We start from the raw sequence: 22,781 nt of genomic DNA on the forward strand, positions 1-22,781 counted from the left end.
TTCAAAATATTATAATATCATAATTACCACCAAAATTATTAATCTCATACCTCCCTTAAAAAATATGACCAAGGAATGAAATGTCTCAATTGCAAAAGTATGGATAGAAGATTGATAATAGCTCAAACAATCACACCAGTATTGTGGTAATTTGATGGATTAATCTAGATGATAAAGGGGCAAAATAATACAAATGAAAAATTTAAAGGATAGTTTGATTCTAAGCATAGCATAACAACAGATGAGTGATCTGCAAATTTACCTAAAGTAAAATAAAGTGATAATAATAGAAATAATAATTATAGTAATATAATGAGTGATATTTCTACAGCAGGAAACACTTTGTAAAGTATAAAGTTTTAAACTTCCTTCAACAAAAAAAGAAAAAAAACATGTTTGTCACGACCCGAAATAGGAATCATGACCGGTCATGCATCTCAATATGCTTGAGATACACGAAGCCTTAATAATATATTCTATGTGTACGATGACAAAGTAAAATAAATGATAATAATAGAAATAATAATTATAATAATATAATGAGTGATTTTTTCTGCAGTAGGAAACACTTTGTAAAGTGTAAAGTTTTAAACTTCTTTCACAAAAAAAAAAAAAAAAAAAAAAGATGTTTCTCTGATCATACAAAGGCTGAAACTGCCAATAAGTTTACTTTGCCACACAATGAACATCGAGAATCTCCAAGTATTTTACATGAATAGAATTAGTATCTAAGGGTGTGTTAGTTTGGCCTATGGATACTGCATATTTTATGTTGGGAGATAGTACTTGCAACTGCTATTCACAGTCGAAGTTTGAATAGCTTGTTAGCGAATAGCTTGAGCATCCAAGAGCCTCGACGAAAAAAGAAAGAATGTATATTTCCAAGGAGGTCTAACTCACAAATTCTAGGTGACAAAAGAAAGTAAGTTTTCTGAAATAGGTTCAAAGTAAGTTAAGTGCATCAGCAATGATTTACATGTGTAAGACAAAAATGAAAAGAATAAAAGCCATAGATAGGCTTTTCTCCTTTTTCTTACTATGCTCCAACAGCAAGCAGTTCCTCCTTTGTTCAAACTGATACATAGAACTGAGTTTTCTTATCTGTCATACTGGTTGAGAAGTATTGTTGCTCGCATTGAATTTAGGAGGCCATCGTATGCGCCTTATTCCTCAGTTATGACTGGAATTCTTAAGATCCAATCGAGGACAGTGCTTCCACAGACCAACCGATGAAGAGCCTCTCTACTTGTTTCTGCACAGATGTTACTACAAACTTAACTCACCAAAAGAAAGTGAATTCTTGGATGTTCAATGATCGAAGCAACTAATCTTGATGTATAATGTGTTTCTCAAATTAAGAAAGAAAATCTTGATCTGCTGTGTATATCCTTGCTATATTATGAAGCTGGTAGTCTGAAGACTGAACATTATTGAGAAATATGCTGTCAAACCAAGTGATGTACAATAGAGACATCGCCGTCGCGAAGAAAAGAAGCTCCCTTCTAATATATCATGGTTCGAAGGTGGGAACTTGAGCTGAGGACCCCCAAGATGCCTGATACAGAATCCGCTGTGCTATACTCCTATATGGGTCTTCCTGTCTCTTCCTCTTCAGATATGAAAGGATGTTCTCAATTTCAGATTTTATCTGCATGTACGCCGCAGTTGCTTTCTTTCTATCTCTCACAATATCTGTTCCTCGTGTTTCAATTGGTTTACCAAATAGGTAATAAAAACGTCCAGGAAACTTCGGGAGAAGTCCAGGAAGATAAAGATCCTGATCCGACACCTCTCCATCAATATCAGACCTAGCATCAGAAGAGACGTCATTCAAAAAGAAAAACAGTAGTAATTATGACATAACAATAGATTACTTAAAAGAAAGAAGTTATGTCGTAAAAAGTTTATCAATCTCTGAAAATAGTACCTTAGCTTTATGGTACCTTGATTAATTTCTTCGATCCATTCTCGAGTGAAGGGAATGTTCTTTAGATCATTGTAATCGAGAACCAACTGCCACCATAAGACTAACATTATATTCTAGCAAACTTTATCCCACAAAACAAAGAACTTGAGGATCTATGTCCACAAGTCCTATCAGCTATCAGGAATAATCATCTACTAATTACAAAGAAAAGTTCTATTATAAACAAAACAAGGGAACAACACACACAAAAAAAGAAGAGGCAAATAATAAAGGATGATTGCCAGCATAATAGGATAGCAAAATGTGAAAAACACTAACATGTTTATCCAGTTCATCTTCAAAGAGATGTGGAGGCAAATAACCAACTTCTGTCAAGCATACAACAAACTATACAGTGAGATGTGGAGTTAACCAGCCTATCCAGTTCATCTTCAAAGAGTATTAAATAACACTAACATATTTATGCTGCAACATCTGTAATTAGTAGCTTGTATACAATCTCAACTAAAGAGATGGACAACCAATACAAAAACCATGAGGACAATAAGGACAATTGGATTGCCTGTTCAGGTTTGATGTGTCTGAATTTAAAGAATTTCCCAGAAAGCAAAACTATGGAGAGTTGTCCAGGTAACAGGATACTCATCACCCTGGTATTCATGACATGTAGGAAGTATAGCGTAGATTCATACACTGACATCCATATTAACATCATTTCCTACCAAAATTTTGAATTCAGTTAATAATCTGAGGTTATGCATAGTTATTGCATCTCTCATTGCAAGAAAATGGCAATTTAATGGAAGATGTTACATTATAAGAGCAACCAAAAGGTCTCATGACTCTCATCCTTTGACAAATCACATTTACAAAAATGAAAAGTGAAGAAAAGTATTTGATAACATCCTAGAAAGATTTTAGTAATAGAAGAGGACGCCTACATTCACTTGCAGAAAATGTCTACTCAAATAGCATATAAATTAGGATCCTAGCATTGTATAAGAAGTACTAGAGCCTGAGTCATAGAAGTTTCTACATCAAGAAAAAAGGTTACCTCTGTCACATCATCTTCTCCAACAGCCCCAAATGGTACAATTGTAGCACCAAATCGTGCTGCCATTCTGACAAATTCAGGCTGATCAGGCCAAAATAACTTATATTCCTCTCCCTGTCAATACCCATATATTAATATCAGTTGTGCAAAAACAAGTTATTATAAAGGAATAAAAATGAAAAAGACAGGAAATGGAGATTCCATGGTGCCATGAAATCTGTTGGCATCCTGAAAGGTCAATCATTTAAAATCATGCAAGGTTCTGTGGCATCACCCTAGTAGACCTGATTTGCGACTTTTTTTTTTAAATCTAAGGAAAGACATTTGGAATTGTACTGCTGTTATGCAGAGAAAGGCTAAAGTTCTGTACTTTCAAGGAAAATTTGCATTTAACATTCCATATCAGAGCAGTTGTCCAGGACCTTCCTTTAACCTTCACTCAAGATGGTCAAACTACCTCAGTGCAGCTTCTGGCACAATTTTAGTTTCTGACCACACATACTAATTATCAACTTTATCAAATTATATGCGCCACCTCTCTTCTTTTGCCATCTCAGCCAAAATTGCCACATCATCAAAAACTCTCTCTCTCTCTCTCTCTCTCTCTCTCAAATATATATGTAGAACTGCCCTTTACGGCTGTCTCTCTCTTATCTTTCTTGAGAACTGAGGAAGAGTTCTATGGTGTGGGGAGGTGAAAGAGAAACTTTTTCCTTCTTTGCCGGCATTGGTTTGGAGGTAATCCAACAGAGAAAGATACCACATGAGTTTTTCTCCATTTCCTTAATAAAATTCAATTATTTGATGTGAACTTGGAATATGTTTGTGTTTGTCATATGTATGTTAACAAGGAACCTGCAATTCCATGGCTAGAGACAGGTAAAAATTTCAATCATATGAAGCTATGGCTTCAGGATGAGCACTCCTGCAGCATCTTTAGAACTAGGAATAAGGTTAAAGTGCCTTCTAACTTTCAAGTATCAACACATTCATATAATGCAATTAAGCTTGAAATGGAAGGCAGATTTCAAAATAAGAGTGAGATTAGATAAGTTCAGTCCAGCAGACCTTCCTATGTAGAGCTTCACGAGCACCGCCAGGATAAAGAAGAACAAATGATTTTCTTGAAAACAACCTATACATGTTAATTGGAGTAACCGGTAATGCACCAAAGAGGGTCATGGTGTCATACCGGCTTATCTCTTGCCTTGAGGTTTCATATTTCCTAGAAAACAAGATTGGGTGTGCCATGCCACGGAGAATCACATTTTTCTCTTTCAAGAATGCTTCATAGAGTGGACCAAGTTCCAGCCCCATCAGCATGTGATTGCCAACAAGCAAAACAGGACCTTCATTTGGGACACCAGAAAGACCCCGCACTATCCTTCCATTCAGAGTAGAAAGCAGGACAGCATCCGTTGCTAGGTTAAACAATCTGCAGTTATCCAGTTTAGAATAGATAAAAAATAAGGAAAACTTAATGTTGGGAGACTAGAAATAATCTACTAAGTAGCAATCAGCAACAAAATAGATACTTACTGAGATTCTTGATCAAAATATTTCCTGGATTCACTGATTGTAGGAGGAAGGTAATCAGTAATGTAGTCATATTGTCTAGAACGGCGATACAAGCCAGTAGCTTTTATAATAGATACTAGATTGATCCCATCTTCCTGTATAATTATGTCAGAAATTTCAGTGTTCAATAGTGAACTAGTTGACTCAAATTCTTTTGCTTTATACAAGTAAATGTATAGTTGCTCCAGAAAATATCATTTAAGAATCAGAAAAATATGATGACTAACATAAAGTAATCTAATAACACTTCCACTTTATATTTTCTGAAAATAATGAATGGGGTAAAAATTTGGACTGAGAAAACATAACAAGATCTTTTCATCAAAGTGCTCTCAGCCACCAAGATGATACCTAGTGGAAAATGATGGGAGTTGAAGCAAATGTCATGGATTCACCTGGCTTTGCTTAGATAGAAGGTATTAAAAAATATATAAAAAAGCTCCTAGGTTGGTAAAACCAACAAGAATCATTGCTAACTATGTTTATGACTTTATTCTGAAAATCTCATTAAGATAGAGGAGGACTACAATCTTATCAAAGATTTAATTGCTCCAACATAGGAAAGCACTGACAGATTTTGAAAGACGAAAAGGATGCATGAGATTGCAACTTTAGAAGATCTTGAATTCCTATTGTAATTCTGTAGTTTTTCTTTTCTCCTTTTATGTTCTCTTTTCATTTGGTTTGGTTATAGTTATGTCCTTTACCTTTTGATTCCCTATCAAGGCCAAGTAGGGATCTACCAAATCTCCACTATTCACAATGGATGGCTTTCTCACAGGAAAATAGATGAACAAGGAGAAGAGATATATTAAATATCTTTAACAAGTCAAAAAAATTAGTATATCAGAGAAACATTTTATTGCAAAGAAATTGAAATGCAATAATTCAAGAACAAGAGAGGAAGAAAGAAGGATATCACTTGTCTTATAAGTGCTAGATGATGAATCCTAAATAAACAGAGCATTGAGAACATTTAGCTAGGAACCTTACTGACCAAAAGTAGGGTGTGACCATTGTCCTTGAAGTATCGCACTCTGCAATTTTTCAGTGAAGCCCAAAGACGATCTGCTTCATCACCACTTGGTAGCAAGTTATCCTTTCCACTGAATTACAATTGCATTACTAGGATTATATTAAAGTTATAATAAAGCCCCTAAGGCACATGAAAAATAGATGTAATACTACTTAGGAGAACACAGCTTCTAGGTTCTATGGAAAAATTATTAATTATGTAGTACTAGGATGTGAAGATAGTGTTTCTTTTAACATATGTTTAAATCTTTTATTAGTAATATAGAAAGGTACACAAGGCACAAGTGTTCAAAGTAAACAAACCTGACAAGGAGTAGAACTTCAGCCTCTACAGCATGTAGACGAGAATTGGTGTAAGCTGCAGCTGATTTAAGAAGCTTGAGCCTCCACAGAAGAGCATCCCTTGGTATGACATCTGCTAAGACCTGAGATATGTAAAATTAGTTTTCAGAAGATGCTAACTAATCTGAAAGCCTACACAGCTTAAGAAGAGTCACCCAATATGAGATTCATATTACAAACGTACCAATGCTATGAATTTCCAGAATATAATGTTTCATGATGTTCTCTAAATCTCTAATACTCAAAGACCGCAAAAGCTATCTTGGAAGTTACTATTTAGAATTTAATCTCAGACTGAATATTGTTGCTAGAAAAGTATAGATTCTATTCAAATAATACTTCCTGGATTACTAAAACAAGCAACTGTCCTAGGTGACATCTCAATGCATTTGAGAAATTTGTGACTTTGTGACTGGCTATAGGTAATAACAGGTACTTCTATATATATATATATATATATATGACATGAACTAGAGTATATGCTAGCTCACTGAGAGTAAAGGCAACATTGAAGTGAGACTCTTTGACAATTCTTCAAGTGCTTGTGGAGGAGGAAGATTATTTCCAACACCAACCATTGCCATCTTCACAGGATCACCTATTGGCACAAGAGAACAATGTCATAGAAAGCAGAAAGATAGAAATTGACAGCAGTAAAAAAAACAGAAAGAAGATTTGCATTAAGAAAGATCCACAATAAGCACATCATTAACCTAATTGACTCGGACCATACTAAATAGATAAAGTTAACTGATATAGTGAACTAACTGATTATAAGAAACAAATAAGAGCACTCTTCACCACAATAAAGAGGAATGCCAAAGGCCTCACATAGATGGTTGCTTTAAATAACTTAGTTTATAAATAGTGACTGCAAGAGTGGGAATCTCAAACTATTTATCAGGAAAATTCAAAAAAAAAAAAATCATATTCATTTATGAACTTCATCTATCAAGTCACAATTAGAGAATCTACGTTATGCAGAGAGATGAGTAGTAGTTTCCAAAGTACTAAAAAAGTAGAAAAGACAAAACTATTCCTAATCGACTGGCGACTGCATTAACTTTGATGAACAGAACTGAAAGAATAGATAGATATGTACTCATAATGAAGCTCAGAAGATAAGGAACTGTAACGTGAAGGTTGCTCGGTAAATTCTCCAAAAGAGGGAGTAAAGGCTGGATTTGAGACCTTGCAAATGATGTTGCTGAAAAAGACGACAATGGAAATCAAGAGCTAAACCAGAAGAGCAAATGCATATAGGAGAAAAACTAAATCTATTAACTAAAAACTGAACAAATCCGGCAAATATTTTCACCTACCTGGATTGACTAGTATTAGTATCAAATCAATAGTAGGATTGCGAGCAGCAACTGAAAGTGCTAAGCATCCCCCGAAAGAATCTCCAACAAGATATATAGGTCTATTCGGTGATGCAGCATGCTCATAATTCGCAGATTGTTCAACAATTTTCACCAGTCCTTAGTGCAGGAAAGTAGAATTGAAGTTTGTTAGAAAAGAACATTCTTCTGTTCATGAAAGTACAGAACTCATCATCAAACATATATAAAATGCATAAGAACTTGTCATGAAAAGACAAATGTATGTATATAACTTAACGATGGCAACTGTTACTGATATAAAAAATGGTTGTTTTTAGTTTATGCTATGAGGATATGTCAAGAACTTTCGTAGTTATAGTACATGCCCCTATTCAGAAATATACAACTGACTTACAATCAGATTACTGAATAAGTTAAAATAGATTCAACTCAATAGATAAAACTAAAGTTCTTTGAAAGGTCAACGTCATCAATTTATAATGTTAGATATGAGACATATGTGTCATGCCTATCACTATTCCCATAATGGTGACAAGAAGGCATAACGTATTTGGACCCCAATATCCAATCTTTTACAACTTTGTCTTTAATAAAGATCTTCAAATTCGACTTGTGATTGATAAAATATGATAGGAAATGCAACAATTACACTTTAGTCTAGACCACAAAGGGTAAAAAGCAATTTCCCTAAATAAATATCAAGACTTGATGCCATGGCAACCTGAAAACATCTAAGCCATCCAGGAAATCTTTCCTATTTTTCCAAGTTTTATCCTCAATAGACGCTAGCCTAACATGGTATGGACACATCCTTCCCTGTTTCACTTTTCCAGCAAAACAACTCATCCGTCTCCATAACCTTATCTTTGGCACATTAAATTTTTTATTTTATTTTCTTAAGGGTGGCCCAATATTCTTTTCTAAGCTCAGCTTGTTTGGTATTTCATTTATCTTTTAAAATAATCACAATGTATGGCACAAGCACATCTCTATTTTGATATCCTTTTCTAGGTCTGCTAAGAAGCCCTGTCAACATTTTCTTCATGTTAAATTATACATCCAAAACTTTAGGCTCCATTTGAAATGAGTGTAGCACTTGAATGCGGCTAGATAGACTTATTTTTTAGTCTCATTTTAGGTAGCTTAAACTAGTCTAAGAAAATTGGATGTTTGGTTGTGAACTAGACTAAGAGTGTCATTATTATCTTTAATGTGACATGGAAAACTAAAAGAAGTGTTGACTTTGGAAAAAAAAATTAAAGATATGCCATATAAATTAAACAAAAAATGCCCTTTGACTTTGAAGGATGTTAGTACCAAAATATTATTATTAAACTTTTGTTTTTGAATGATAGTTTTTTTAAAGAAGTCCCATGGTAAGGGTTTGTGCGCCCCCCCCCCCCCCCCCCCCCCCCCGCCCGCAAGCAAAAGTGTAATGTTGCATTCTTTTTTTTGAAAAAGCAGCCTTGTAATATTAAGTTTTTTTATTTTATTTTATTTTTGTTAGGTTATGGTTTTTCTTTTAAGGATTCCGCATGGTTGCAGGATTAGAAGCCCACAAACAGTCTTGTAAGATAAGGTTTTTTACTAAAAGAAATCCGCAATAGCTTGGTAAGGTGGCTGCATGCTTGCAGGCTTGAAAGCCCACAAGTGGCCTTGTTTGCTATACTTAAGTCCGTAATAGTTTACTAAGCTCTTTTTTTTCTTTGCGAAAGAAGACTTAACATGGTAACTAGGTTTGCTTAGTAAGATATTTGCGAGCAATGATGGTCGTGCCGATGGTGGCACGAGGTGTGATAGTGATTCCGTGCCAAATTGTGTTGATGCTGTGCTGCTATGGCACGGGTCACGTGTAGGGGTGAAAACGGACCGAATACGGATCGGATAGTGCTCAACCCATATCCGGATGGATATAATTAGTCTGGATATGGATTCGGATACGGATATTAACGGATATTAAACAGATAGCAAAATTTAAAACCATATCCTAACTAAACGGATACGGATAATTTTCGAATAGAGGATCGGATTTTAAATGGATATTGATTGAATTTAAAAGAATTATAATATTTTATTTAGATATAATTAACATAAAAATATTAAGAGTTTTACAACAAATAAATTTTTTGTATGTCAAATATGTAAAATTAGAGAAATTAAACTCTATAAATAATATTTAATGTATTATTAGTAATAATATTAATATTTACTATTTAAATAAGCAAACTAAAAACTGTAAATCATTCAAAATAATATGCAGGTAAACGGTATCCGATATCCGTATCCGAATCCGAAAAATATATCCGACCTGTATCCGAATCCGTATCTGAATTTTTTTCAAAAACTCTATCCTTATCCGAATCCGATCTGAATCGGGTCGGATAGCAGGTCAGATCGGAGTTAATCCGACACGTTTTCAGCCCTAGTCACGTGAGGTTCAAAATGGATATCCGAAATGGAACCATTAGAGTGGTAAACCTAAAAGATTCTATGTGGTATTTTTATCATGTGACAGACATGATTTGTCATGTGGAACCCAACTTTTTCTTATTTTTGTCGATCGTTACTAATCAACTTTAGTTATTTTCTTAATAATGGAGCCCATCTTTTTTAACTTTTTCTTATTTCTATGAGGTGCACTCATAGGATGATATAAGTTTATCATCACCACAACCATTATATCAATCACACCTAACAAAGCCACAACACCCTAATTATACTTCATGTCCATAATCTATATATGCCTATGTTGTGTCTGTGCTGGTGCTAGTCGTTTCCGTGCATATTCAATATACATATCACATCATAGAAAAATTACAAAATCTTTATCTGTACGAAGACTATGTAAGACGTCACAATGAGCAACACTATCAGTTGACTAGTTTTAAAGATTATTAATAGTATTTAATGCAATTGTGCTGCTAAATAAAGTCTTTGATCTTCCCCGTCATTCTACATTCAACTAGATACTAGTTTTAATCATTGTGCTATTATCAATTAATATTATGTGTTAAATGATATTTTGTGTTCGATCATATTATAGAGTATTTTAATCATAAATATTAATTTTAATGAATGTATTCAATCATATTATGTGTTAAATAATATTTCTATTTGACTATTGATATATCTTTAATAAAATGTCATATTACAAAAATTATGTAAATATAAAAGACTCCAGTGTAAGTTTTAATACATATATTCAAACTAAAAACCAAAAATTAGCATGCCGAAGATCCAAAAATATTTCTTTATATCCTAATTTTTTTTATTAACAATATGTTAAAGGCGTGCCAGGTATGCAAGGGCATGCTGGTCGGCACTCCTTGTACCGATGGTGGCACGGGCATCGTTGGTTGCAATCTTACCTACAAAGATAGCTATGGGCTTACCTTTGATGTGACATAAAATAGTGAAAAAGTGTTCATTTTGGAAAGAAATTGAGGATATCTCAGAAAGGATTTGAAATAAAAATGTCATTACTATATTTGATGTGACAAAAAAAAGTAAAACAAATGTTGTTTTGGAGAAAAATTAGGGATGTTAATACCAAAATATTACTATTAAATTGGTAAAACACATGTGCAAGTCTTTTCAAGGTTAAATTTGTAATTTGAGAATAATCCATACTTAGACCTATTTTATTTTTCTATCTCCTCTCTCACCTTTTGAACATTGTCAGGGATAAACTGTAATAATTGAAAAAATACTAGAGCGCACGTGGCACTAAATGGGGAATAGTTGTAATAACTAAAAAAAATGGAGAGCATGTGCACTACACATGCACCCCTCTTCTCTTCCTCTTGCTTTTTATGCGACGAGGAAGAGGTGGGTGCATGAGTTCCAGCCAGAACATCGGATTCCCGACTTCAATTCGAAACCCTTTCCCTATAAATAAATAAAAATTCCTAATTTCACTTTCTCATCTAACCGCAACCACTTTCCCCTCCTCCCTCATCTCTTTACGTTTTCTTCCTTCCTTATCGTCGAAGCTTGCATCGTGGGAATGAACCGCTAGAGCACCATCGGAGAGATCAATGACCACCAAGCGACACATTGGTAGTGATTTTTTTTAGCACATGAACTAGATATTTCAATCGTTTCACTTAGACTCAGGTAAGCAGATTCACTCATAGTTTTTACATGATCATATATCTTTTTGTGTGCAAATTAAATATTATATTTCTGTGTGCAAATTAAATATCATGTTTTTGTGCGCAAAATATGACAGTACAATTGCTATACTTCGTACAAAAAGTGTAATTGATGATTGGTATGATTTAGAAAATAGTCTTGACATATATCGCTCCGCAACTTTCTATTATGACTCAAGTCTACATGAAAGTTTAACGGACTGTCATATTTTAGAACACTATAGTGATTTTTTTAGGTGACTCTGATAAGAATAGGGAATAGTTTCATGTTAGAGCGAAGGACTTCCTATAGTGACTCTTATCTCTCTCAAACAATTAGTGGAAGAGATAGAGTGAGTTTATCACATAGTGACACCTCCTCGTGACCCTAAAGGAAAAGGACAGTGCATTTATCCTATAGTGATACATCCTGGTGACTCTAACCATTTCAACTATGAGGAAAATATTCGATCGTCATCTCGAGGCAACTTTTAGTTAATGTGAATCCATAGGGCATAGACCCAATTGAGACATATAGCTTTATTAATAATAAGAAATTCAGCATCATGATAATATGTTATGGACTTACATTATTACTCTTTGTGCAATTATTATTGCTGTTATATGCATGCTTAGTGTATATCGTTGAATTTGGAGATTTATTTTAAAATCGTCTATGAATTTCGGTTTGGTTCATGGGATCCCTCTCTTGATATTTTAGGTACTGGTTAGCATGGTGACTGAGCAAGATGTACCGAGACACTACCAACTTAGGATTTATCCCTTTTATTTTTCAGTTGTATTAGAAATCATGTTCTAAACTATCTATTATTTCAGTTTGGTTGGAGACACATTAGTAGTGACATTTGGTTATTTTATTATTATTTGAGTATATTTACTTAAAGTTAGATACTATACTAAATTCTTGTTATTATAGACTTCGAAAATTTGTTGTTAAGACTTCGTATAAATCAAGTGTATTGAGGTACATGGCGGATCATGATTCAGGTTTTAGGTCATAACATAAATTATTATTTAATTCAAAGAAAATCCTTGGAACCAAACCAAACGCCACCAATGGACTAACAAATGTTAACAGGTTTCACATCAAGGACAACTTTTCTCCATATGTTGCCTAATTTTCTCAAAGTTGATTTCTTATTTAACTAGTCAATCGATGAATTATTTAAGGAAATTCCCTTGGTTAGGACAAACTAAATTACATTACCATTATCTATAATGATAACAATGATATGTTACAAGGCTTTTCAAAAAGTACTCACAAAAACTAATAGCAACATTAAACATGTACTTAAATTCTATAATTATTAAGGTTAGTGTGATTAAATAACCGTAAAATAATGACAAAAGTTCATATTCAATATAAAAAGTCAATCACTAGTTTAGACAATAAAATTGTTAGAATATAAATTGTAAAAACTACCTTCTCTAACAGCTTATGTTTTTAGAGTAGTTGATGAATCATTATGGTATCATAGCAGAGGTATTGAGCTTGAGTTTTTTCTGGCCCATTTGTCATTTAAAATATAAAACCCTCATCCATTTAAGTCAAAGTCCACTGTTTTTGCTCATCAAAATGTGTCAAGTTCAAAAGTGAACTGGATTAGAATATGAAATATAAAAATCACAGTTCTCTAACATCTTAAGCTTTTAGAGTAGCAATGAGTTATCAAAAATATTAGCTAAACTTGTTGATTAGAGTTATAAAAAATGCAAAGAGTGAAGAGAGATCAAAACCTTCAAATGGTGTGCGATCATTTACCGGGATATGCAAACATCTAACTTCAAAAAACCTATATCACGGACAAAAAGGTGGCCAACACAATGTCAGTAGCAGCTTAACCGGATCAAAATTAAATGTCCTAGAAGAAATAGACCTTATAACAGAAGAAAATGAAAAGTTGAAGTTCTTATCAAGTAGAAAATTAACATCAATCAATTCAAAAATTAGAAAGATCAAATTATAAAAGGTGAAAACAATTTACTCATGTTCTCTATAAAGACCATCAAAAAGAAGGCAAAGAGTATTTGTAAAATGTTTGTCCGATATTATATACACTAATGTAAAAGTGAAGATGGAGTTCCTATGCCCAAAAGATGGTATGAAATTATCCTGTTGTAATAATGTAGCAAGCAACTTAGTCAATTCTTACTCAAAATATAAAGGTATGTACATTTTGATGATATTGAGGATTGACCAACAAATGGCAGGTGATTCATTTAGTCATACTGTACTTCAAAGTTTAAACATTGATCATTGGCTGGTTGCAGTAACGTGATTTTGGGCTTTACATTCCATGGGAACTCATAGACTACTGAACTTCCAATAAGATGAAAAGAGCTAAAATAAACAACAACAAGGACGTAAGTGAATATTAGATAGCAAGCTAATATACTGGAAAAGTGAAGATCAAACTTCAAAGCATGCCAGTTTGCCAACACCAAATAAAGAGAAAATGTTTCGTACTTTCATTTATTTGTAGTTCAAGAAAATTGTTGATTAAAACAATTAAATTGCACATCTTTTAGATTTTACTTGTTGTGCTATGTATAGAAGACAAAACAAACTCGCAAGGACCTTAATTTCTAAGCTTCCGAGTGCAGACAAATATCATTCTAATTAGATAAAGATGAACAGTACGTGTTGCTCAAAACTTTGACATTCATGTTGGAACCGTACGATCACACTGATGTCCATATAGCAGTAATTGATTTAGTTGCTTCATTGAGTCTTTGCTGAAAGTAACCAGCTAAAATTGCTTCAAGCTGAAGCTAAGCTTAATAAAAAATCACTGTAAGAGACAAACTAGAAGATGCAAGGGTGAAGCTTTAATTTGAAATTTCTCCTTTCCTTTAATTTTTCAACAGGCCTTGCACACTTGCAAGTTGCAACATTCCTATCTCTAAAAAGAGCTTTCTTTAGGTAAATATTAACGGAACTATTAAGAAAAAAAAAACCTCTAGGTGGTAGATTCCAAATAATATATCATAATAGCATAATATTAATTTGAAGAAAACATGTCAGAATCAGTACGATTGGATCGCATTACTGCTTCCGAACTAACACAAGAACCATCCATACAAATTGATTTATGCATCATTTTTAGAGAAATAGTCTAACATGGATTCATACATTGAGAATCTAAATTGTATGTTATAGAAACTTCCGATTAGAATATTGCCCATCAAACTTTCAGAAATCTGACCTTTTTTCTACTTTTAGGGCTTTTCTTCAAATTTATTATCAGTTTCAAGTTTCAACAGTCATTAGAGTTTACCACTCAAAGAAATCTAAGTAAAAGATTAGAAGTTTTCAAAGTATACGGTATGCAATAATTGGTATCTTGCAAAGTGGATAATTTTCTTCAGGAAGTTGTTTCCTACAATTTCACGTTCTTTCAGAATGTCACAAAAAAATTTATATCTCAGAGCCGAATCAATACAACATCTCAGTACGGAAGATCAGCCAGTAACTACCTCCAAAATGATGAAATCAAAGGATGATAAACAGAAAACAGACATTCCAATTAAGGTGTTGATGGAACATAACTATGGAAACAATATTGTGAAACTAAGCTTCTCTGTAATGAACTTATATGGGCACTAAAGCAATAGGCAATACTTGTCCAATGCCGGTACTGTTCATTTCTTCTATATCCAAACATTAGAAGATAGAACTCTACTGGAAACAGATCACAGTCATTCTAACTAACAGACCTGTGGCAATGCAATCTATTGAAACTTGAAACCAAAGTGGAATGATATCCATGTACTCAAAATCAAACAGTTGCAACTAAGAGATTATCCTAAGACATAAAGAAAACACAAACAAATAAAAAGGCAAATTTACTCAAGAGCACTACTCGTAGATACATCTTAGTCCCATAATTTGTTTTCATTTCCACTACATCGCAAATTCTCAGCATAATCCCAAGGAATGCACAAGAAAGGTTCTCCAATTTCTGGATTTTAGCATGCCTTCCGGTATTTATGAACACTTAACATCAATTCTACAAGAGAGTGATCGAGAAACTTACTTTCCTAGAGATTTGTGATGCAGAATGAGCCCCACTCCCACACCATCAGTTCCTGCAGAAATTCAATCAACCAAAGAACCATCAGCCTCTCTTTTTCTCATTCAAGTATTTCATCATTCAATATCCTGAGGTAAACCCACCAGGCAAGAACAGCAGCAAAGGTGCGTCCTTTATCGGCGGCCCGCACTCGACCGGGCAGAACCACCGAGGCGGACCACCATCATCCTTGATAATCTCCTTCGCCACATCAAAATAGTCCTTAACACTCACACCACCATACCCATCATCGTAAAGCACACCCAACTCCTCGCTCTCAACTTTCCTCGCCTTCTTCTGAAAACCCAACTCCCCAGTTTCCTGCTTCAGCACCGGAACAGCCTCCACTCGGCTTCCGCCGACAGCCGCCGGGCGACACGCCGTCCGGGAGCGGAAACCGGGAACTGGGTCTCGGAGGGGAAGTGAAGGGACAGAAGCAAACGCCAAGGACATGGCAAAAGGAGGAGTAAGAAGGCAACTTGGATCAAGAACGTGGAAACGGGGATATATAAAGATTCAAATAATTGGGGGATGGAGGAGGAGGAGGGCACGTTGGAAGAAGGTGGACCGTGCGGAATGGGGAAGAAAGGGACAAAATTGAGGTGGAGAAAGCGTGAGGTTGGCAACCGCCATCGGCACAGAGAGATAGAGATATATAGAGAGAGAGATATAGACAGATGCAGTCAAGGTAGGAACAAAAGAGACGTTAAATAGTTGATTCAAACGTAGTGGACTATTCGACCACTACTTGTAACTTTGCCATCCTTTTTCGTCTCACATTGGTGTCCATCAATCCACGTCGTAGTTGCTGGAAGTTTACAAGCATATTCTTTGTGTTTTTTTCTTTTTCTCTTTTGGTATCCAGTATATATCCTACGTAAATACTCTTCTCAATGGGCTTAAACGCATTATTCTTCGGGCACGTCAATCAAATGCACACGAACACATCTTTCAATCGAGTGTATCATGATTATATGATGCTCACAATCAAATTATGGGCTTGCATAGCACGGCATGGCCTCATCGACGACAAGGATAAAAATTTTCAGATTGAAATCAGGCATTGTGTTTGGTAATAAACCACGCTTGCAACACCCCAATTAATAAAAAAAATAAAAATAATCCCGTAACGCACGCGCATCCGTCACAATACCTGCCACCCTCGTCCTCTCTTCTCCTTCTTCTTCCCCTTCCCTTGCCGTACACACTACCCTCCCTCACCTCCATTAATCCCCATCTTCCCCTCCCCGACCATGCCATTTTCTCCACCTCACCATCTCTCTCCCTCTCCTCTCTCTGTCAGGTTGCCGACGCCGAAGCCAACGAAGCCCCGGACCGAGAGCCATTGAGCTTGCCGACCAACCCCCTCCCCACCACCATTAATTTCAGATTTCAATAGTTAATTTCCCCTCCCTCTCGTGATCAAACCCCTCCCTAGGACGGCTTCGGGCCCTTGGTGAAGGGAGGGAGGATGGATCCCCCATGGCCGCCGACCATGGAGCGCGGCCGTCGCCGTTGCCGTCGGGCCCTCCTCCTCCCCTTTTTTTTTCCTTTCCCCTATCACTTACTCGTCGATCTTGTAGTCGTGCCGCCGACGCCGACCCTGTGGGCCTCCCCTCCCCTCCTCTCCCTCTGTCTCCTTCCCTTGGAAGGGAATGGCATGAGAGGGTGGGGTGGTTTAACCCCCCACCCACACCCCTGCTGAGCTGTGGCTTAGACCGCAGCCCACGAGACTTGTGGGCTGCGGGTCAAACCGTAACCCATGGAGCCCGTAGGCTGCAGTTTAGACTGCAACCCACGAGCTGTCTCCTCCTTACCTACTGAGTTGGACTTGGGCCCAACCTAATACCCAGCCTAGCCCATTTGGGGCCATTTGGACCCTATAACTCCGTTTATCTATTTCCACCTGATTTAATTAGCCTAACCCCCGTTATGACAATTTAGTATCATGTGAATTTTAGGATAACATAACCCTTGACTCATGTATTTGCCAAACATAAATACTATAATAAGACAATTAATTCTATTAGTTCGCTAATCTTATGTATGGCTTTACTTGCGTGAATTAATAGGATTGACACCGCGTGAGGAGGATTTTGGGGGATTCCGGAGGAGCAGGCTAGCTGACGAGATTTAGCATACCGTGGAGACCCCCAGGCGAGTAGAGTTATACAAATCTAGAATAATATAGTTACAATCATTATACTTGTCGTGACACTATAGGAAATGTCGGTATTAATACATGCATTTAGTATATTATGTTATATCTTTACATATACAGTTATTGATAATTTGCTCATCATGATATTATGAGAATGTTAATGTATGATGCTCTACATGTATCTTGTATAATATACCCTTGTATATATATATATGTTGTGAATATAGAATGTGATGACTATGACATGCTTTATACACTCATAGACACTGTACCACTTCCATCTATCATTAATAGTCGATTTCTGACTAGGCAGTATCCTTACTCACTCAGCCGAGGGTTAAGGGTAGAGTGTATTTTATATCACTATACTATTAGCGGCCTACACTTGAGGTCGGGAGCTTGTGTGGCATTTAGGTAGTTATACTGTATAGTCAGAACTAGATTATGATGATAGAAGAATATGATTGTGAGGCAGGGATATAACTCTAGCGGTACCCGACGACGCAGAGTTAGGACGTCTATTGATGAGCCGAGGGCTCCCGATTCTCCCGCTGAGGACGGTGATGATTTAGAGAGAGTGAGATATGGGCTTACGATCGGGGTCCTTAGTCTGATGGCCACAGACAACCGGTCACTTGTAGTGTCGCCATACACGTGTAGGTGGCATTACCGCTAGATGTGTATATATCCCCTCTCGATGTACGAGATGATGGATGGTTACGTGATGGATGATTGTTTCTTGAGAGTATTTACCATATGTGATGAATAGCTCGGTGAGCGATGATAAATATAAGTAATTCTTTAGTAAACATGAGATAACTAAACTGCTCTTTTATTGCTATACATAACATGTAAACACTATGATTCAGATGTGTACGAATAAGAAATTGTATCAAGCTTTATATTTGTGTGGACTTATCTTGATACGTTAGAAACTAGCATATTCCAAGATAGTGACTGGTAATCTTTATCGATTGTATTGATTTAGTAACTCATGTTAAGTCATCTCAACAAGCATATTGTTATTGCTAGCAAATATAGACATACAATGTATATACACATGTGATTTCATTATTTTAGATAGTATGATCCTACTCGCTGGGCTGTAAGCTCACCATCTCTTGGTGGCATTATTTTAGAGCTAGGGGACGTAGGTGCAAGTAGCGAGGAGTAACTGTTTTTCTTTTTCAGTATGTCTAATAGTTGTATTAAGCCCCTGCGAGGGCGTTATGTATTTTGGACTTTAGCATTGTATTTTGGATGTGTATTTAGAATGCTTGTTGTGGCCTGTGAAACTTGTATCCAGACTCTTATGGTTGAGTTTATTTATGGTAAATTTATATTGTTGTGTGCCTTATGAAATCTAATGTGATGCACCGCGTGGGGGATTTACCCACACGGTTTACACGTGTATTTGGAGGTATGGGTGTTTCAACGCTAGTCGATCTACTAGTCCTCACTCTCTCGACCTAATTAATTTAAATTTTGTTAAGCTTTGTTGCCTTTCATTTCTAATTTAGTACTATGTTTTCATCGGAGAAATTTGTTAGGCCAACGACCTCTGCTCGAGCAGTATAGCACCGAACCGAGAAGCCGCTCGCCATCTGATTGCTTAGCGAATACAGCATATACACTGCATTGCATTGCAGTAAGTTTTGGATAGGTTAGGTGCCTTTGTAGAGATAATTGGGTGATAACATATTTCCCTCTCTTTAATAACAAAAAAAAATAGTGAATTATAAATTATTTACATTTATAATACAATAAATGAAAAGATTAAAGGCCGTATGATTGACGTTTCTCATTTTATTATTATGCTCCATAGGTTTTTATTTTTGTTTTATTTTAATTTATTTTTTAACAAAATCTATGCGAATGGTTCCTCCTTCCCATAGACTGATACATAGATTTTAGAATATTTCTAATCTATTAAACTGGTTGAGAAGCCATGTTGCACACATTGAATTAAGTAAGCTATCAGATAACTCATCTGCCATTCTAAAAACTTAACCCGTTTCTCACTTTCGAGTAGAATTCAAACTCAAATGATCTATTCTGATATAATAATAACTCATCAACTAAGCAAACGATGATTTTTTAAGTTTTATATTCTAACACCATCGTATGCTCCAATATGGGTCTTCCTGTCTCTATTCAAATTCGAAAGTATGTTCTCAATTTCAGATTTTATCAGCAGGTACATCACATTAGAACACTTATTCCTCGTGTTTCAATTGGTTCTCCAAATAGGTAAAAATCAGACCTAGGAACAGAAGTAGCATCAATGGATAAAAAAGAAACAGTAGTAAGTATGACATAACAGTACAATACTTGAAAGATAAAAAGTTAGTACATTATAACAGTACTTTTTCTGATAATAGTACCTTATGTTTACGATAACTTGAATTTCCTCAATCCATTCTCCGGCAAAGGGAATGTTCTTTAGATCATTGTAATCGAGAACCAATTATAAAGAAAAGATCCTATTATAAATAAACCAAGGGAACGACCCAAAACCAACAAAAACTAGTTGGCAAATAACACAAGATAATGCCAGCATAACAGGATAGCAAGATGTAAGTCATCACTGGCTAACACAATGGCGAGATGACATTTATTGACTAATGAAGAAACTGGATGAACAAAACACTCATATAACATTGTTATACTATGTACACTCGGCTTGTAGGCACAGTAGAAGATCTAGCAGCTGGGATTGGATACCCAGAGATGCTTCACAAATGTCTCAACAAGTGAGGGACCTTATACTACAAAGTTCAGTGAGATGTGGAGTTAAACAAACTTCTGTCAAGCATACAACAAAATATACATTGATGCATCTTATCTGTGGATGCGTAGCAACCAGTCTATCCAGTTCATCTTCAAAGAGTATTAAAAACAACTTAACATGTTTGTGCTACAACATTTGTAATTAGTGGCCTGTGTACAATCTTAACTAAAGAGATAAGACAATCAATACTGTTAATGTATATATGCTCTCATATTATACCTGAGGGATTTCCTAGCTACCCCATGTATACATATGTGACTTTATGCTTAATTCTTAATGAGAAAGACCCAGAATTCTTCCACTCATTACATGGTATCAGAGCCAACATAGGGCTTTGCTCCTTCGCTGACATTGTTTGTCTTCCTGGGAGCAAAAGCAACAGCAAGAGGGCGGCATTAACGAGCTGCCTTCCCCTTCGAGAGCAGTGGCAGCCGGGGAGAGCGACAAAATCAGCCTCAGCGCTGTCGAGCCTGGAGCCGGAGCCAGCACTCTTCCGAATAGCTCACAAAGGAGTAGAAAGTTGTCATTAAAGCAGCGGTACTCAACCTCGGACACCATCGAAGAGGCGAAGAGGCGTCTCTCCGAAACCCGACAACGAAGCATGTAACACCCTTTTTTAAATAAAATAAATTCAGCGTACGCACCATGCGCGTGCACTCTAACCGCAGCGCACACACTTGGCGTGTGCGCTGACCCTTTCTTCCTCCTCCCCCACCTCTCGCAGTTGGTTACGAGAGGTGGGAGAGAAGTGCGCCGAAGTGGAGCTAACTCCACTTCGCTGCGCTCTCCGCCTCACCCTATTTAAACCCCCTCCTCCATCACCTTCTAGGCTGGTTTCACTCTTTGAAATTCCTCTCTCTCGTTCTACCTTCCTCTCTTTTCTCTCCCGAGCCGCCGAAGCTTTCGTCCCGGGCAACGAGTCATCGGAGCGCCGGCAGCCAACCAAAACTCCTCACCTCGATCCTCGGGTTAGCCTACATCCCCTCTTTAGTTTAATTTGAAAATAGCCTAGTTAATCATGTGTAATTAGGAATTTATTTATGTCTGCCTTCACTGGAGAAATTCGTTGGCCGACGACCTCGGGTCGACCACCTACCGGTCCGGGAAGTTTCCCCGCTTCAATCCCTTGCAGTGGGTACTCAAATTGGGTACCCACGGGGCGCGAGGGAGGCGATGCCATGTCGCCTCCCACCACCGAGTTTCTTTGGCACAAGCGGCCACTACCGGCGGTGGTGGCCTCACTCGTCAGCCTAGACTGACCCACCTGTTCACATGGAAGATGTAGGTACTCGCGATGAGGGCTTCGAGCCAAGCTAGCACTGAATCGGGAAACTCCATAGCCGCTGACCATGGAGTTCCTCAATTCTCACCCTCTAGCCGCACTGGCCGGAGGTTCAAATCACTCCTGCACCTAAGTCAACTTGGGGAGGAGTTGCTGGAGCTGGGGGCTGCCGACGATGGGGATCACCAGCATCGACACCCTTTCTCCTCTATTTTCTTCTCTAGCAAGGAGACGAGGAGAAGGTGGGGGTTGGGCCAAGCCCCACCGCTCTCTCTCTAGGCTGTGGCATGGGCTGCAGCCCAAGTCCTCAGACCTTTACTAAGGCCTCGGTGGACTGGGCTCTAGAACTCAATCCACCACCTTAGTTTCAGGTGGGCCCGCCATCTCACTTTGCTGGACTGGGCCCTTGAGTCCAATCCAGTGCGCCTTAGAACTAGGTGGGCTGCGGTAGGCCCACAGCTCACCTCCTCACTCTGTTGGACTGGGCTCTTGAGGCCAGTCCACTGTCTCTAGTCTAGTGGGCTGTAGGTAGGACTGCAGCTCACTCTTTCTCACCAAATTTGCTGGGCCTTGAGCTCAGCCCAACCTTTAACTCTAGACTAATTTATTATTAGTCTGTTATTTTTCTTAAATTCTGTTAGCTACATAAATTGTAATTATTATAATTTTTCTCAACTATGTTATTAATAAAATTAGGAATTATACATAATTAAAATAGATATTTGAATTTATTAGTCTTTTCAATTATCTTGACACTTACAATGTGAACCACTCTAAATGACCATTTTTTTAATTAAGACAAAATAATATATTCAGACCTAGAAAATCAAACTTAATTTATACAACAAGATAGTTAGTCTTAGAAGTTCATTAATCTTATGTTTATTTTATTTATAAATTATTAGATTCATTATTGTGCGGGAAGTATCTTGAAATTCAAGAAGAGCCGACTGATTAGGAGAGTAAGATGGATTCCAGAAATATTTCAGGCAAGTAGAATTCTATAATAGTCTATGAAAAATGCATACTTATGTCATTTCT

General features: G+C 36.7%; 1 protein-coding gene across 2 annotated transcripts; it reads right to left on the reverse strand.

The window, feature by feature from the left end:
* Positions 1-859: 859 nt before the first annotated feature.
* On the reverse strand, positions 860-16,129 carry LOC140760879 (phytyl ester synthase 1, chloroplastic). 2 transcript variants are annotated; one of them, XM_073097944.1, is made up of 13 exons: positions 15,611-16,127; positions 15,471-15,522; positions 13,171-13,226; positions 7,259-7,417; positions 7,039-7,143; positions 6,428-6,534; positions 5,898-6,019; positions 5,557-5,665; positions 4,521-4,654; positions 4,050-4,416; positions 2,982-3,095; positions 1,928-2,013; positions 860-1,808 (listed from the first exon to the last, which is right to left on the reverse strand). In XM_073097944.1, exons 1-13 carry the CDS (start codon positions 15,957-15,959, stop codon positions 1,511-1,513), a joined length of 2,058 nt encoding a protein of 685 aa, XP_072954045.1. In that variant the 5' UTR covers positions 15,960-16,127; the 3' UTR covers positions 860-1,510. The 2 variants fall into 2 exon arrangements, with proteins under 2 accessions (XP_072954045.1, XP_072954046.1); XM_073097945.1 differs by having other exon boundaries at positions 1,549-1,808; positions 1,944-2,013; positions 15,611-16,129.
* Positions 16,130-22,781: the final 6,652 nt, after the last annotated feature.

The sequence above is a fragment of the Typha angustifolia genome, chromosome 6, assembly GCF_048772165.1.
Source record: "Typha angustifolia cultivar Huaian chromosome 6, ASM4877216v1, whole genome shotgun sequence".
NCBI classification, from domain to species: Eukaryota; Viridiplantae; Streptophyta; class Magnoliopsida; order Poales; family Typhaceae; genus Typha; species Typha angustifolia.